Genomic DNA, 16,792 nt, shown 5'->3' with positions numbered 1-16,792 from the left:
GATGGCAGGACTGACATATGAGGACAGACTGGATCGACTGGGCCTGTATTCACTGGAGTTTAGAAGGATGAGAGGGGATCTCATTAGAAACATATAAAATTCTGACGGGATTGGACAGGTTAGATGCAGGAAGAATGTTCCCGATGTTGGGGAAGTCCAGAACCAGAGGACACAGTCTAAGGATAAACGGTAAGCCATTTAGGACTGAGATGAGGAGAAACTTCTTCACTCAGAGAGTTGTTAACCTGTGGAATTCCCTACCGCAGGGAGTTGTTGATGCCAGTGCACTGGATATATTCAAGAGGGAGTTAGATATGGCCCTTACGGCTAAAGGGATCAAGGGTTATGGAGAGAAAGCAGGAAAGGGGTACTGAGGGAATGATCAACCATGATCTTATTGAATGGTGGTGCAGACTCGAAGGGCCGAATGGACTACTCCTGCACCTATTTTCTATGTTTCTATGATACCAGGCTGTCTGGAGCGTTTTCCCAGACATATACTTAAATAGATCATCCCCCAAGGAGAATAGAATAGGTCCACAAGTTAACAAATCTGTCTACAGCCCTACAAAATGCAATGATCTAATCTTGCAAGACCACTCAACAGATACAACGCTGGATATACTCCAGGGACCATTGCAAAATTAGCTTGAAACCCCTCCCCACCTCACTCCTCCACAACAGCAGATGGCTCTTAGATATGGACAACTGTACTGACAACATCAATGCACCAATGTACCCTCCTAAATCGTGACAAAACTGCAGTAACTTCACAAAATGCATATATTCCTTTTTTCCCGAATTAAAAAAATCTGCCCAGCGATAAGGTTAATGCTCAGGTGGGAAAACTAAATTTAAACTAGTTTGTTTGTGAAACAAGTTTATAACATTGAGTATATTACATATGCTGTTCGGGAGGACACAAGTTAAAGTTTGTTTATTTGTTCTAACGTGACACAATGACAATCATCACTTAATATAGGTTGGACATCTCTGGTCCGGCACCCTTGGACCTGACCGGTGCCGGAACAGAGAATTTTCCGAACCACGGGAAGTCACACCGAGCCTTGGCATACTGGTGCCTGTAGACAGTGCCCGGGCTCCTGAACGCCTCCACCAAGCTCCGGCTCAGGCTGCGAAATTCGGGCCTTGCTCTCTTTCTCCGCAGCAATGAACACTGAAAGCCAGTAAGCACGGGAAACCGGGATGCCACCCACGCAAAGCGGCAGTTGCGCACTGATCATGGAGAGCCAGGAAGCGCAAGAAACTGATGCTGATTCCGAACCACGGATGTTTCCGGACTAGAGAGGTCTAACCTATACCAACAAACTGCAGAAGATACAATGAATCTGTTTAACTATTCCAGTCATAATCAGCAAGTGCAAGTTGGACATTCTGAAATCCAGTTTATGTACTTTACGCAGAAAAACTACCAGCTTCCTCATAATTTTAAATGTAATACCAGTTTAAGAATAAGGTTTTGAAAAATTGATAAGAATCTATAATCAACCCATGAATGAAAAAGTTTCCGATTATAAGCGTGCTTTCCTCATCTTGCAAACAACTTCTATTAATTCAGGAAATTTTTCATCCTGAAAGTGCCCTCGGTCTGTGAATTTGTGCAATTCTGCCTGGAGACCATCTGCTACTTCCTGCTGTTCAGTCCATGGGAGGAAAGGGTCATCAGTTGAACCAAACTGAACGATATGGACACAATTGTCTTTGATCTTCTCCCATTGCCATGGATTGCTGAAGTATCCTTTGAGAAAAAACAGGGACAGTTTTACATTTTAAAAAATCCGAATTCTGATGTCCATACCTGTCAATACTTATGTTAATTATTAGATTAAAGCTGAAAGTTCCCATGTATTTTGCTGAAAAGCAGATTAGCCATGCTATACATTTTTTAATTGTTTGCTGCATTTTATAATTAAAGAGTAAAAGTGCCTTTTTGATTTATTAATTGATGAGAACTTGTTAATTTTAAGTGCACAACCTACCCGTGAACCTCCTGTATGATATTTCAGTGGCTGCACCTGACCATCTGAACAGGGCACAACGATGTAAACGACATGAAAATGAAAGTCAATGCTTTCCTGTAGTAATGCATAGTGCCCATTCCTCAGGACCTATTTGCATGCCAGCCCCAGGAAAATTAACCCTCTTAAATCTCAGGGGGCAACCGTGAGTTTGAAAAAAGATTGCATTTTATAGCACCATTCACAACCCCAGGATCTCCCAAAGCGCTTTACAGACTTTGAGGTGTAGTCACTGCTGTAATGTAGAAAGTTATAGTGGCATGCTGCAGCTCTTTTATCCTCCCGACCTGCGGTGTGTCCTCTCGCAGGTCGGGGTGGCCCAAGCTGCTCCAAGTGTGCAACGACTTGAAGGTGGGCGACTGGGTGACATCATCAAAATCCAGGTCGCCATTTGGAGCGTGGGCAGGAACATCAGCAGGGCCCAGGTACAGCAGAGGAGCGGGAAGATTGAGGCGGATAAGCGGCGTTAGATCGTGGCGGAGGTGCGGCAAATGATCGGGGTGGGAGTGGTGAGAGATCGTGTCTGAGATTCGGCGAGTGATCGTGGTGGAGGTGTGGCGAATGTTTGGTGCGGAGGAGCAGCGAGAGATCGTGGCGGAGGTGCAGAAAATGAGGGTACAAGGCCTAGAAGAGCCGAGGGCCCAAGGACAGCACGGGCCAGCCCACACTGCGATATTTCTGCGCACTAGGTCCGTGCAGCAGAGCAGATCTCTAGTCGTTCTGGTTAACCCTTGCCACTGGATAAAGGCCTAGCTCTGTCAAGCCCGTGGCCGATGTGCAACATTCACCTCACATTAAAAAAATCCATGCACAGGCATCTTCCACCCCTGGAGTTCAGGACTGGAATACTGGGTCCTTCATTGAAGCAACTGCAAACTCATCCCTTTTGGTGTGGAAGCAAGTCATCCTCGTTCGAGGGACCGCCTATGATGAATGTAGAAAACGCAGAAGCCAATTTGCACACAGCAAGGTTGCACAAATAGCAATGCGATAATGACCAGATAATCTGTTTCAGTGATGTTGGTTGAGGGATAAATATTGGCCAGGACACCAGGGAGAACTCCCCTTGCTCATCTTCAAAATAGTGCCCTGGGATCTTTTACATCCCCCCCCCCCCCCCCCCAAGAGGGCAAACAAGACCACAATTTAATGATCCATCTGAAATACAGCACCTCCGACAGTGCAGCACTCCCTCAATACTGCACTGGAGTGTCAGCCTAGATTTTGTGCTCAAGTCTCTGGAGTAGGACTTGAACCTACAACCTTCTGACTCAGAAACAAGAGTGTTACCACTGAGTCATGGCTGACACCTGTATATAGCACTGGCTCAGCCAGGAGCACGGTGTTCAGTTCTGATCATCATACTCCATGGAGGATATGCTGGCTTTGGAGAAGCATTAGGCACTGGGCTATGAGGAGAGACTATGGCAGCTGGAAATGCTTACATTGCAAAAAAGGCTTAGGGATGACCTTGTTGAGGATTTCAGGATCCTAAGCGGTACAGATAAACTGAACTCTAATACACCGTTTGAAGGAACCCACACATTCTGTAAGTAGAGGGCACGGTCTCCAGCTCAGAAGAGAGATGGGGAACAGACAGATTCATAATTTTTTTAAACTGGGGACGATGAGGCCATCAAATTTCTGTCAGTCTGCGGTCGAGGATACCACACACCAAAACCACAGTGTCTCAAAAGTACTCTATACTTTTTTCTAGATATTTTTTTAACTTGTTAGGATGCAATTTCTGTTGCTGTATCCCCCATTAAATACTTATTCCGCAACGTTAACATTGTTTTCTTATAGGTAGCGGGTGGCCTCATTATTTATCCAGCGAAGTTCCTGGCCTGGATTGGGCCTACCACCAGTAAATTGCCACAAAGGAGGCAGGGCAAAGGGACCTGGCACAGTTGCAGCTTCTTCAGGAGGTTGCAGTTGGAATTAACAAGGAAGTTAATTTTGTTGGAAGTTGCAGAACCCACAAAGAGTCCCATCCTTCAATAATGCAGCTGATCCTTCAAGTTGGGCCAGAGGAAGATTGGTCAGTTCAGCACTAGAGTGCAGCCTCTCAATAGGGCAGCCACCTGGAATAGGTAGCCCAAAAGGGTCATATTCAAAGGGCCTGGCAACGGCAAAACAATTTGCCTATCCAAAATTTTCCTACGCAAAGTACATCGGCAAGTATCTATGTCACAAAGAGTTTCCTCGCAATCTGTCACATCTTGACAGAGGCCACATGCAAAATACTTGCTCAAGCTTACAGCTCTTTTGAAGCTCCACATACAATTTGGCAGTACAACAGGGTACACTTTCTACCTTCAACTTCAGACTGAACTAATGTCAGACTAATATTTGTAACGGTGACCCCCTAAAGAAAGTTTCCAACAAAATCCAGCCGCATGATCCATGTTCATGTACTCTCCCACTCTGGGATCAGCACCTGGGTGTCACTCCGAGTGCTCGTCAAACTTCCATTATTGGAAAACTACCACTCTGCAGTACACAACATGTGGGAGAAAACCTGTACAGGACAAGATCCTTGGAACTTTGTCATGTTTGAGGATTAAGGGAACGGCAACATAGTAGATATGTTAATGGATTAGTAATCTACAGGCCTGGACTAATGATCCAGAGACACGAGTTTAAATCCCACCACGGCAGCTGAGGAAATTAAATTCAATTAAATACATCGGGAATAAAAAGCTAGTATCTGTAATGGTGACCATGAAACTATCGGAATGTTGTAAAAACCCATCTAAAGAAATCTGCCGTCCTTACCTGGTCTGGCCTATATGTAACTCTAGACCCACAGCAATCTTTGAAATGGCCTAGCAAGCCAAACAATAAGAGTAAAATCAAAACTAGCTACGCCTCTAGTCAAGCTGTTCCAGTACAGCTACAACACTGGCATCTACGTTAAAATGTGGAAAGCTGCCCAGGTATGCCCTGGTCACAAAAAAACAGGACAAATTCCATCTGGCCAATTACTGCCCCATCAGCCTATTCGCAATCATCAGCAAAGTGATGGAAGGTGTCGTCAACAGTGCTATCAAGCGGCACTTACTCACCAATAACCTGCTCACTAACGCTAAATTTGGGTTCCGCTAGGGCCATTCGGCTCAAGACCTCATTACAGCCTTGATCCAAACATGGACAAAAGAACTAAATTCCAGAGATGAGGTGAAAGTGACTGCACTTGACAACAAGGTAACATTTGACCAAGTTTGGCATCAAGAAGCTCTAGTAAAATTGAAGTCAATGGGAATCAGGAGGAAAACTCTGCACTGACTGGAGTCATACCTAGGACAAAGGAAGATGGTTGTGGTTGTTGGAGGTCAATCATCTCAGCCCAAGGACATCACTGCAGGAGTTCCTCAGGGCAGTGTCCTTGGTCTAACCATCTTCAGCTGCTTCCCTCCATAATAAGGTCAGAGGTAGGGGTGTTCATTGATGACTGCACAGTGTTCAGTTCCATTTGCAACTCCTCAGATAAAGAAGCAGTCCTTGCCCGCATGCAGCAAGACCTGGACGACATTCAGGCTTGGGCTGATAAGCAGCAAGTAACATTCATGCCACACAAGTGCCAGGCAACGACTATCTCCCAAAGCAAGAATCTAACCACTGCCCCTTGACATTCAACGGTATTATCTTTGTTGAATCCCCCACCATCAACATCCTAGGAAAGACTTTAAGAGAAGGGAGAACCATCTGTGGCTAACTAAAGAAAAAAAGGATGGTATCAAATTGAAAACAATGGCATACAAAGTGTCCAAAATTAGTGGGAGGCCAGAGGATTGGGAAATTTTTAAAAACCAATAAAGGATGACTAAAAAAAATAATAAAGAGAGGGAAGATAGAGTATGAGAGTAAATTAGTAAGAAATATAAAGACAGATAGTAAGAACTTCTAGAGTATATAAAAAGGAAGAGAGTAGCTAAAGTAAATGTTGGTCCCTTAGAGGATGAGACTGGGGAATTAATAATGGGGAACGGAGAAATGGCAAACACTTTGAACAACTATTTTGTATCGGTTATCACGGTAGACACTAAAAACATCAATATAATGGATAATCAGAGGCTATAGGGAGGGAGGAACTTAATACAATCACTATCACTAAAAAAAAAGTATTCGGTAAAATAGTAGGACTAAAGGTGGACAAGTCCCATGGACCTGATGGCTTTCATCCTAGGTTCTTAAAAGAAGTGGCTGCAGAGAAAGTGGATGCATTGGTTGTAATCTACCAAAATTCCCTGGATTCTGGAGAGGTCCCAGTGGATTGGAAAACCACAAATGTAACACTTCTACTTAAAAAAGGAGGCAGACAAAAAGCAGGAAACTATAGACCAGTTAACCTAACATCTGTCGTTGGGAAAATGCTGGAATCCATTATTAAGGAAGCAGTAGCAGGACATTAGGAAAAGCATAATACGGTCAAGCAGAGTCAGCATGGTTTTATGAAAGGGAAATCATGTTTGACAAATTTGCTGGAGTTCTTTGAGGATGTAACGTGGATAAAGGGGAACTAGTGGATGTTGTGTATTTGGATTTCCAGAAGGCATTCGATACGGTGCCACATAAAAGGTTACTACACAAGATAAAAGCTCACGGGATTGGGAGCAATATATTAGCATGGATAGCAAATTGGCTAACCAACAGAAAACAGAATGTCGGGATAAATGGGTCATTTTCAGGTTAAGAAACGGTAACTAGTGGGGTGCCTCAACTATTTACAATCTATATTAATGACATGGATGAAGGGACCGAGTGTAATGTAGCCAAGTTTGCTGATGATACAAAGATAGGTGGGAAAGCAAGTTATGCGGACACAAAAAATCTGCAAAAAGATATAGACAGGCAAAGTGAGTGGGCAAACATTTAGCAGATGGAGTGTAATGTGGGAAAATGTGAGCTTATCCACTTTGGCAGGAAAAATAAAAAAGCAAATTATTATTTAAATGGAGAGAAAATACAAAATGCTGTAGTATAGAGGGACCTGGGGGTCCTTGTGTATGAAACACAAAAGGTTAGTATGCAGATACAGCAAGTAATCAGGAAGGCAAATGAATGTTGGTCTTTATTGCAAGGGGGATAAAGTATAAAAGCAGGGAAGTCCTGCTACAACTGTACAGGGTATTGGTGAGGCCATACCTGGAGTACTGCGCACAGTTTTGGCCTCCTTATTTAAGGAAGGATATACTTGCATTGGAGGCAGTTCAGAGAAGGTTCACTAGGTTGATTCCTGAGATTAAGGGGTTTACTTATGAAGAAAGGTTGGGCCTATACTCAGTGGAGTTTAGAAGAATGAGAGGTGATCTTATTGAATGTATAAGATTCTGAGGGGGCTCAACAAGGTAGATGCAGAGAGGATGTTTCCCCTCGTGGAGAAATCTAGAACTAGGGGGCATAGTTTCAGAATAAGGGTTGCCCATTTAGAACCGAGATGAAGAGGAATTCTTCTCAGAGGGTCGTAAATTTGTGGAATTCTCTGCCCCAGAGAGCTGTGGAAGCTGGGTCATTGAATATATTTAAGGTGGAGATAGACAGATTCTTGGGCGATAAGGGAGTCAAGGGTTATGGGGAGCAGGCTGGGAAGTGGAGATGAACCCAAGATCAGATCAGCCATGATCTTATTAAATGGCCTACTTCTGCTCCCATTTCTTATGTTCTTATGTATCACCATTGACCAGAAACTTAACTGGACCAGCCACATAAATACTGTGGCAACAAGTGCGGGTCAGAGGCTGGGTATTCTGCAGCGAGTGTCTCACCTCCTGACTCCCCAAAGCCTTTCCACCATCTACAAGGCACAAGTCAGGATTGTTATGGAACACTCTCCACTTGCCTGGATGAGTGAAGCTGAAACAGCTCTCAAGGAGCTCGAAACCTGCAGGACAAAGCAGCCCACTTGATTGGCACCCCATCTGCCACCTTAAACATTCACTCCGCACTGTGGCTGCAGTGTGTACCATCTACAAGATGCACTACAGCACTTTGACTTCTTTGGCTTCTTTGACTGCACCTCCCAAACCCGCGAGCTCCACCACCTAGAAGGACAAGGGCAGTAGGCGCATGGAAACACCACCACTTCCAAGTTCCCTTCCAAGTTACTGATGTGCTTATTTGTACTGCAAAAATGGCCACCATGCTCCACCTTTTGTGTATGATTGGTCCCCTTGACCACACTCTGTGAAGTTTCACAGGAATGTGTCACTGGAACCGCCCATCCCAATGTCTCACTGACTTTACTAATTGTAACTCGATCCACTTTGACTTCCTGGTGACACAGAGCTCCCCAGAAGACAGCAAGGGCCAGCCAAAGTGCCTTACCCCAGTACAAGTACATGCCTCTCCCAGCTGAAGTGCCTTACCCCAGTGCAAGTGCATCCTTCCACCCCCCCCCCCCCATAGAGGGGGCAGGCATTGTGTACAGTTTGTTAACGGATGCATTGGGTATGAAGTGAGTAGTGACAGTGTCGTGACTTCTGGATATAATCCACTCCAACGATGTCCCTTATAGGGGGTTGTACATAGAAACATAGGGCCCAAGTTTCCACATGATTCGCGTCTGATTTTTAGGAGCAACTGGTGGAGAACGGACTATTTTAGAAATCGCAATTCTCCACATTTTTTTTTCTGCAGTTCTAGTCAGGTAGAACAGTTCTAGTTTAGAACAGAATTTTTTCTTCAAAAGGGGGCGTGTCCGGCCACTGACGCCTGATTTGAAAGTTTCCACAGTGAAAATGTACTCCAAACTAAAGTAGAATGGCGCCAGTGAAGATTTTTGTAGAACTGAAAAAACCTGTTCTACACATTAAAAAATCAGGCGCAGGTTCAAATTAGGCGTCCAGAACGAGGTGGGGGGGAAGAGAACTCATTAAATTTGACAATAAATCCTTATTTATACTTCTACAAATATTATACAAATAAATCCAACCTGAATAAACATTTATAAGCCAAGAAAAGATTAAATAAACCATCTTCCTACCTGTGTGAAAATGCTTCAGGCAGGGAGAATTCTGCAGCGTTCGTACCGCTGAGCGAGAGAGAGAGGGAGAGAGGGAGGGAGAGCGGGGAGAGAGGGAGGAAAAGAGAGAAGGGAGAGGGGGAGGGGGAGGGGGAGGGTCGGGGGAGGGGGAGGGGGAGGGTCGGGGAAGAGGAGCGGGTGTCGGGTCAGGGGGGGGGAGGGGAGAGCGGGTGTCGGGTCGGGGGGGGGGGAAGAGAGCGGGTGTCGGGTTGGGGGTGGGGGGGGGGGGAGCGGGTGTCGGGTCGGGGGTGGGGGGGAAGAGCGGGTGTCGGGTCGGGGCGGGGGGGGGGGAGGGGGAGAGCGGGTGTCAGGTGTCGGGTCGGGGCGGGGGAGCGGGTCTCGGGTCGGGTCGTGGGGGGGGGGGGGGGAGGGGGGAGCGGGCCTCGGGTCGGGGCGGGGGGGGGAGGGGGAGAGCGGGTGTCAGGTGTCGGGTCGGGGCGGGGGAGCGGGTCTCGGGTCGGGGGTGGGGGAGCGGGTGTCGGGTCTCGGTCGGGGCACGGGGGGGGGGGGGGAGCGAGTGTCGGGTCTGGTCGGGCGGGGAGCAGGAGCTGGCCGTGGGAGGAGCCTCATTCACGCAGCCCCAGTGAGGCCATTGGGCCAGGGCTAGGGGCTGCGTGCTTCAGGCCCCTCCCACACAGTTCGGCGCCTGGAGCTACTGCACTTGCGTGCCGACTGTAGCGCGCATGTGCAGAGGTCCCGGCACTGTTTTCAGCGCAGGGACCTGACTCCGCCACCCCCACAGTTCGTGCAGGCTGCGCCGAGTGCCACAGGACCTGTAAGTCGGTGGAGAATACCGAGGATTTTTTTAGGCGCCGTTTTAGGCGCGAAAAACGGGCGCCCAGCTCGGAGGGGCACCCGTTTTTTTTCTTGTGGAAACTTGGGCCCATAGAAACGTAGAAAATAGGTGCAGGAGCAGGCCATTCAGCCCTTCTAGCCTGCACCGCCATTCAATGAGTTCATGGCTGAAAATGAAACTTCAGTACCCCCTTCCTGCTTTTTCGCCATAACCCTTGATCCCCCGAATAGTAAGGACTTCATCTAACTCTCTTTTGAATATATTTAGTGAATTGGCCTCAACTACTTTCTGTGGTAGAGAATTCCACAGGTTCACCACTCTCTGGGTGAAGAAGTTTCTCCTCATCTCGGTCCTAAATGGCTTACCCCTTATCCTCAGACTGTGACCCCTGGTTCTGGACTTCCCCAACATTGGGAACATTCTTCCTCCATCTAACCTGTCTAAACCCGTCAGAATTTTAAACGTTTCCATGAGGTCCCCTCTCATTCTTCTGAACTCCAGTGAATACAAGCCCAGTTGATCCAGTCATTCTTGATAAGTCAGTCCCGCCATTCCGGGAATCAGTCTGGTGAATCTTCGCTGCACTCCCTCAATAGCAAGAATGTCCTTCCTCAAGTGAGGAGACCAAAACTGTACACAATACTCCAGGTGTGGCCTCACCAAGGCCCTGTACAACTGTAGCAACACCTCCCTGCCCCTGTATTCAAATCCCCTCGTTATGAAGGCCAACATGCCATTTGCTTTCTTAACCGCCTGCTGTACCTGCATGCTAACCTTCAATGACTGATGTACCATGACACCCAGGTCTCGTTGCACCTTCCCGTTTCCTAATCTGTCACCATTCAGATAATAGTCTGTCTCTCTGTTTTTACCACCAAAGTGGATAACCTCACATTTATCCGCATTATACTTCATCTGCCATGCATTTGCCCACTCACCTAACCTATCCAAGTCACTCTGCAGCCTAATAGCATCCTCCTCGCAGCTCACACTGCCACCCAACTTAGTGTCATCCGCAAATTTGGAGATACTACATTTAATCCCCTCATCTAAATCATTAATGTACAGTGTAAACAGCTGGGGCCCCAGCACAGAACCTTGCGGCACCCCACTAGTCACTGCCTGCCATTCTGAAAAGTACCCGTGATCCGTCTTCCCCAAGTTCCCTCTCTCCTTTCCAGTCCCTCCCTCCCTCCCACTCACTCACTCACTCAATCCCTCACCCCCCCAGCCTCTCTCTCTCTCTCTCGGTCCTCCGTCGCTTCTCTGCTCACCACCGCTCTTGGCTACCCACGTGCGCTCTCGGCACAGGCCCGCCGCTCTCGGTCGCACACTGTGGTGGGAGGAAGAGGGGGCCGGATCCTGAGCAGGCGAAGAGAGTCAGAGCCTCAGGTCCTGCTTCTCGGCACCACGTGGAGGTAATGATTCAGGCCGGGGGCGGGGGGCGAAGCTTGACAGGGGGGCAGAGCTTGAAAAAAAAAAAGTGTAGTACAAATTGTTACACTGCTAAGTTACACACCATCCTGACTCGGAAATATATCGCTGTTGCTTCATCGTCGCTAGGTCAAAATCCTGGAACTCCCTCCCTAACAACACTGTGGGAGTACCTTCACCACAAGGATTCAAAAAGGTGGCTCACCACCACTTTCTCAAGGGCAATTAGGGATGGGCAATAAATGATGATCTTGCCAGCGATGCCCCCATCCCAGGAATGATTTTTTTTCAAAAGCTGCCACACTGGAGTTCCTGTGGTTTAAGAATATACAAGGAAGCTGGAAGTCTCCCTTAATCTCAGGGCTAATACCTTCTTTTTATTCTCTCCCTACTCACTCACTGCCATACACAGATACACTCAAGCACAAAACCATGGCCTACAGTATAGAACCATATAATATTTGAAGCGGTGTTCTGCAGACAACATTCGAACATTGTTTCTATAGAAGTCCCTGGGCTGAAAAGCAAAGCACAGCAGGGGGTATGCAACATGGCATGGGGAAAGCTGGACCAGGAAGCACAATGTGCACACCTGGGCGACTGGTATACTGGGAATGACTTCAGGCAGGTCAGGACAGACCAACCAAGTAGGGTTGGTTTCTAGGTACAACTCTCAGTCGGTCAGGTGGCCACTGCAGAAAATTGAGTCATAGAAAATCTAGCAGTGGGTGGAACCATAATTTAGAGGGGGGGCTCGTTGTGTTTGGACTGCAGCCAACAGCAGAACCAAGGCATTGCAGAGAAATAATTGAAGCTCCAGCAAAGTACTTCAACTTGAGCTCCAGGGTCCTGGCCCAGGAGTAGGCCTCACCAAGAAAACATTTTCCTGGGATTGACATCGCCATTCAGACATCTCTGGGTAAGAAGCAGCGTTGTATTCTGTTTCTTGTGTAACAAATGTTACTTTGACGGCTGGGGGAAAATTTCACGGTGGCAGTTCAAACCAACTTCCCAAAGATTTTGGGGAGCAGTTTAATTGGTCACTTCCTGCTATTTGCCAGCTTGGCATTGATAGCTTTCAAAAAGATTGAGCAACTCGATTGCTCGGTTTTCTGCTGCTCACTTACTTGTTCTTTATTTATTTTCATTATATAGATTCAGTGTTGCTATTTACCAATTATTTCTTCTTCATTTTTCATGTATGAGCCTAGACAGTGAGCTTCAACAGATGTTTAGACTACCAAGCATCACAACCAATTACAATCCCTTTCTCATCCAACATCCACACTTACAATAAGGTTGTCAAATTGTAGGCCCCTAATGCCAACTGAGTTCAGCTAACTCAGCACAAACCTGAGATCTTCCTGGTCTGTATGTCTCAACTTCTCACTGCCTTAACCAGCGAGACATCGAGACAGCAACGCACCATTTAACATTTATCAGTATCACATCAGGTAGAACTCTCTCCCCCAAAAGGCTGTGGATGCTGGGTCAATTGAAACATTCAAGACTAAGATCGATAGACTTTTGTTAGGCAAGGCTATCAAAGGATAGGGAGCGAAAGCGGGTTAATGGAATTGAGGTACACTATAGCCATGATCTTATTAAATGGCGATCAGACTCGAGGGGCTGAATGGCCTACCCCATTCCTATGTATTCTCCAAACATATACATGAGAAGCTGGTCTAGATCAAGTGCCAAAATTATAAAGCACAGGCAGAGAGAGTAGATCCAGAGAGGATTTAAAGACATAGTGTTTATAGCTATACTGTTATGAAGAGTAGTGCATGGCAGGAAGATAGGAGGCAGAGGAAATGTCTTACCACTTTCTCTTTCAGTGGCATCCCCAAGGTCAGATGTATATGCAGATACCAATATAATACCATATACCTTGTGTGTTTCAGCATATCTAAAACAAATATACATAACATAATTAGGAAACATATCCAATGTTTTGTGGGAAATTACATCACTAGTTCCTTACTATTATATTCCCTTGAAAGGTTGATAATTCAGCAGTTTAAAGCCACTAGGGTTTTCTATTTTAGGTGATGTTTAAAAATGGAGACACTTTTAGAATGCACAAGTGATCCACATAGTTCTCTTGATTTTAATGCAACATCGAGTACATATTGTACTTGCTGGCAACATTTCTTTTAAGGATAGAAGCTATTCACTGCGCCCAGGAGTGACCTGGTTAAATTTGTCCCAGCCGCAATCAAATGTACAGTAACTTAGGAGGATTCAGAATGTTAGCACATATGTACTGAATTGAACTGATATTGCTCAGTCATCTCTAAAATAAAAGTTCTGGATATAACAAAATCAATTATTTCTTCCATTTGTTTTTTTTTAAACAACAGGAAGATAGAGTACTGCTCCCTGACCTATGGAAGGTTGATACAACTTGTGGGTGGGTGAAAAATGATTTGCAATAAATGCATCACCATTTTGTGCACTGAAATCCTATCTATTGTCCTTTCACAAGCTCATACCTCATAGCTGCAGCAGCACCAGAGCTGTGTCCGATGATTATGGTCCGTTCATCGCACTGCAGTGTTTTGTACATAAAAGGAAGCCATATTGTTTTTCTAGCTGTAACTGAACAACAGATACAGATTAAATAAAACAGACTGTATCTTTCAATTGAAATTTTTTTAAATCAGTAACTGCAAAGTCAGCTTTCAAAAAACACTTACTGGGATCTGGCATGTTTTGAAGCAAGCACTGAAAATCTGGAATCTACAAAAACATTTCAAAAAATAAATTAAAGAGATATGGAATACAATTTGATTAAGCAATAATGTCTCTAGTGTGCACCAAGGAAAAGCAGTCAGGTGTGTTGGATTGGTGCAGAGCATACTGATACTACAAATATTGAATCATACCAAATAAAAGGACACATAACAAATTGTAAACACACATTGTAAACTATTAAAAAGCATTGCTTAAATCACCTTAAGGTTAATGCAGGGAAATTGTAATTTACTTTCTTCTTTGTGTCTCAGGAAGGTTTTTCAAAACTTTGCTTCAAAAATCACCTATGAAAGCCACGCAGAATATTCTCAGTAAGTGTGACGGTGCCAGTGCCACATCAAATAGTCAGTGTAACAGTGGGCCCCTAATGGAAGCAGTAAGTCCTGCTGGGTGCAGTGAACTGGACTTTGAAGGCGTAGAATCATAAAAGGAGGCCAGTCGACCCATCATGCCTGTGCCAGATCTTTGAAAGAGCTATCCAATTAGTCCCACACCCGGTTCATTCCCCATAACCTTAATAAAAAAATCCTTTTCAAGTATATATATAATTCCCTTTTAAAAGTTACTACTGAATTTTATTCCACCATCCTTTCAGGCCGTGCATTCCAGATCATAACATGCTGTGTAAAAAAATTCTCATCTCCCTTCTGGTTTTCACCAATTATCTTAAATCTGTGTCCTCTGGGTACCGACCCTCCAGCCAGTGGAAACAATTTCTCCTTATTTACTCTATCAAAACCCCTCGTTGCAACTTCTGTAATGTTACCGAAATAATACATTCCCTTGCAATATGATTCACGAAACCTATCCTTACACATGCAGGGAACATTGCATGGCAGTTCCCTGTGTTTAGCTGGGTATTAGTTTTTTGGCTCTTTATCCCTTACATATTAGTTCCCTTCCCGAATCAGTCATTCCTATCACACTCGGATGTGGGATTCACCATATGGAGAACGACACAGCTGCAAGTTACATCCTACCAATCCCAAAGTAAATATACCATATTCACCAATATCAGACAACCGCTGGGAATACCAAGAGTGAAACGATATTCTCAGTGACTGGCCTTTGCAAACGTGTTTTTACCTTGGGGTTGCCACCTGCTACACGAGATCTGCACAGCAGGAGCTGACAACACCAGCATGCCACAAAACCTTTACGGTGAGTTTTTTTTTAATGTCAAAAAGCATGAATAAAAGGGATGGATCCCAAAGCACTGGAATTCTTAGGCATAACTGCAAGATGGCTTCTTAAAGAGGCCCAGCCATGCAAGTAGGCCGTTAGGGAAACTTGGTCTTTAGTTGCACAGGCATTAAACCTGTTGTTCACGATGGACCACTCTGATGTTTGGGGCGTCTAGCGGTCACATCAAAGGCAACTTTGAGTGTTGCGAGAGACTCCCGGTTAGAGAGACAGAGAGAATGAATACATCAGCAGAAGTCCTCACAGAGTCTCAGCCTTTGACGAGGTTTGTGAGACGCACCAGTAGGGGAAGGGAAGCGGCGTTGAGTTCGTGGCGTGTCCAAGTTGTGCAGCAGGGAAGCGGCAGAGTGAGAGAGCAGGGTCCGGAGCCGGCGCCCTCCCGTTCTCACACACTATAATATCTCTGCTCCTCACCTGCTTCAATTTATCCTTCACCCATTTGTACCAGTTGCTCTTCTCCACCTCCCCCGCCCCATTGCCGGGCACGATCACTGCTCTGCGGGGCTTTCCGCCGCCGCTCTCAGCCATTGCAGACAGACCGAGACTGGGAGAGGAGCCAGCACACACACACACACACACACACACCCTCCCGGCGGGGGGACACAGGCCCGAAAGCAAATCTCACTCCTCAGGGATTATAGTTTTTTGTTTTAAAAACAGAATCTATTTTGATTCATTTCTTTTTTAAAAAATCGCTTGATACTTAAATCAAATTTGCCAAGCTCAATTTTTTACAACAACAACAATTTGTATTTGTATAGCATCTTTAATGTAGTAAAACATCCCAAAGCGCTTCACAGGAGTGTTATAAGACAAAACATTTAACACTGAGCCACACAAAGAGAAATTAGGGCAGATGACCAAAAGCTTGGTCAAAGAGGTAGGTTTTAAGGAGCATCTTAAAAGGAGGCAGAGAGGCTTAGGGAGGGAATTCCTGAGCTTAGAGCTTAGGCATCATCAACATCATCACAGGCGGTCCCTCGGAATCAAGGAAGACTTGCTTCGACTCTAAAAATGAGTCCTTAGGTGGCTGAACAGTCCAATACAAGAGCCACAGTTCCTGTCACAGGTGGGACAGATAGTTGTTGTGAAAAAGGGTGGATGGGACAGATTTGCCGCACGCTCTTTCCGCTGTCTGTGCTTGATTTCTGCATGCTCTCGGCGATGAGGCTCGAGGTGCTCAGCGCCCTCCCGGATGCACTTCCTCCACTTAGGGCAGTCTTTGGCCAGGAACTCCCAGGTGTCGGTGGGGATGTTGCACTTTATCAGGGAGGCTTTGAGGGGATCCTTGTTACATTTCTGTTAAGTATCGAATAACTCCATGAGGCTAAGTATGGTGAGCTAGTTCAGGCATGACCTTACTCCAGTTTATTTACTCTCAAAGTGAGGATTCAACATGTCTGCCAGTGACCATTAGGACTCCAACAGTCGCGCCCTCCGGTGGCAGGTAAAACCCTGTTAACATACATAACATTATTCCCCCCCCCCCCCCAAATTCCTTGGTACAGGTTGTATTTACAAGTTGAGACGGTCTGGGGC

General features: G+C 45.8%; 1 protein-coding gene across 1 annotated transcript; it reads right to left on the bottom strand.

Moving 5' to 3' along the window:
• Positions 1 to 922: 922 nt before the first annotated feature.
• On the bottom strand, positions 923 to 15,847 carry rbbp9 (retinoblastoma binding protein 9). Its single transcript, XM_070889657.1, has 5 exons — positions 15,668 to 15,847; positions 13,993 to 14,035; positions 13,789 to 13,894; positions 13,117 to 13,202; positions 923 to 1,759 (listed from the first exon to the last, which is right to left on the bottom strand). Exons 1-5 carry the CDS (start codon positions 15,779 to 15,781, stop codon positions 1,533 to 1,535), a joined length of 576 nt encoding a protein of 191 aa, XP_070745758.1. The 5' UTR covers positions 15,782 to 15,847; the 3' UTR covers positions 923 to 1,532.
• Between the last annotated feature and the right edge of the window lie 945 nt (positions 15,848 to 16,792).

This window comes from Pristiophorus japonicus, chromosome 9, assembly GCF_044704955.1.
Source record: "Pristiophorus japonicus isolate sPriJap1 chromosome 9, sPriJap1.hap1, whole genome shotgun sequence".
Lineage (NCBI taxonomy): Eukaryota > Metazoa > Chordata > Chondrichthyes > Pristiophoridae > Pristiophorus > Pristiophorus japonicus.
This window is presented reverse-complemented; position numbering and strand designations above follow the sequence as displayed.

Excerpts from the sequence above, each read along its gene's own strand:
- rbbp9 (XM_070889657.1), bottom strand. The coding sequence starts at position 15,781 with ATGGCTGAGAGCGGCGGCGGAAAGCCCCGCAGAGCAGTGATCGTGCCC. Across the intron at positions 13,895-13,992 it reads TCAAAACATGCCAGATCCCA|TTACAGCTAGAAAAACAATA; the intron begins GTAAGTGTTTTT and ends TCTGTTGTTCAG. Across the intron at positions 13,203-13,788 it reads GGTGCTGCTGCAGCTATGAG|ATATGCTGAAACACACAAGG; the intron begins GTATGAGCTTGT and ends TATTTGTTTTAG.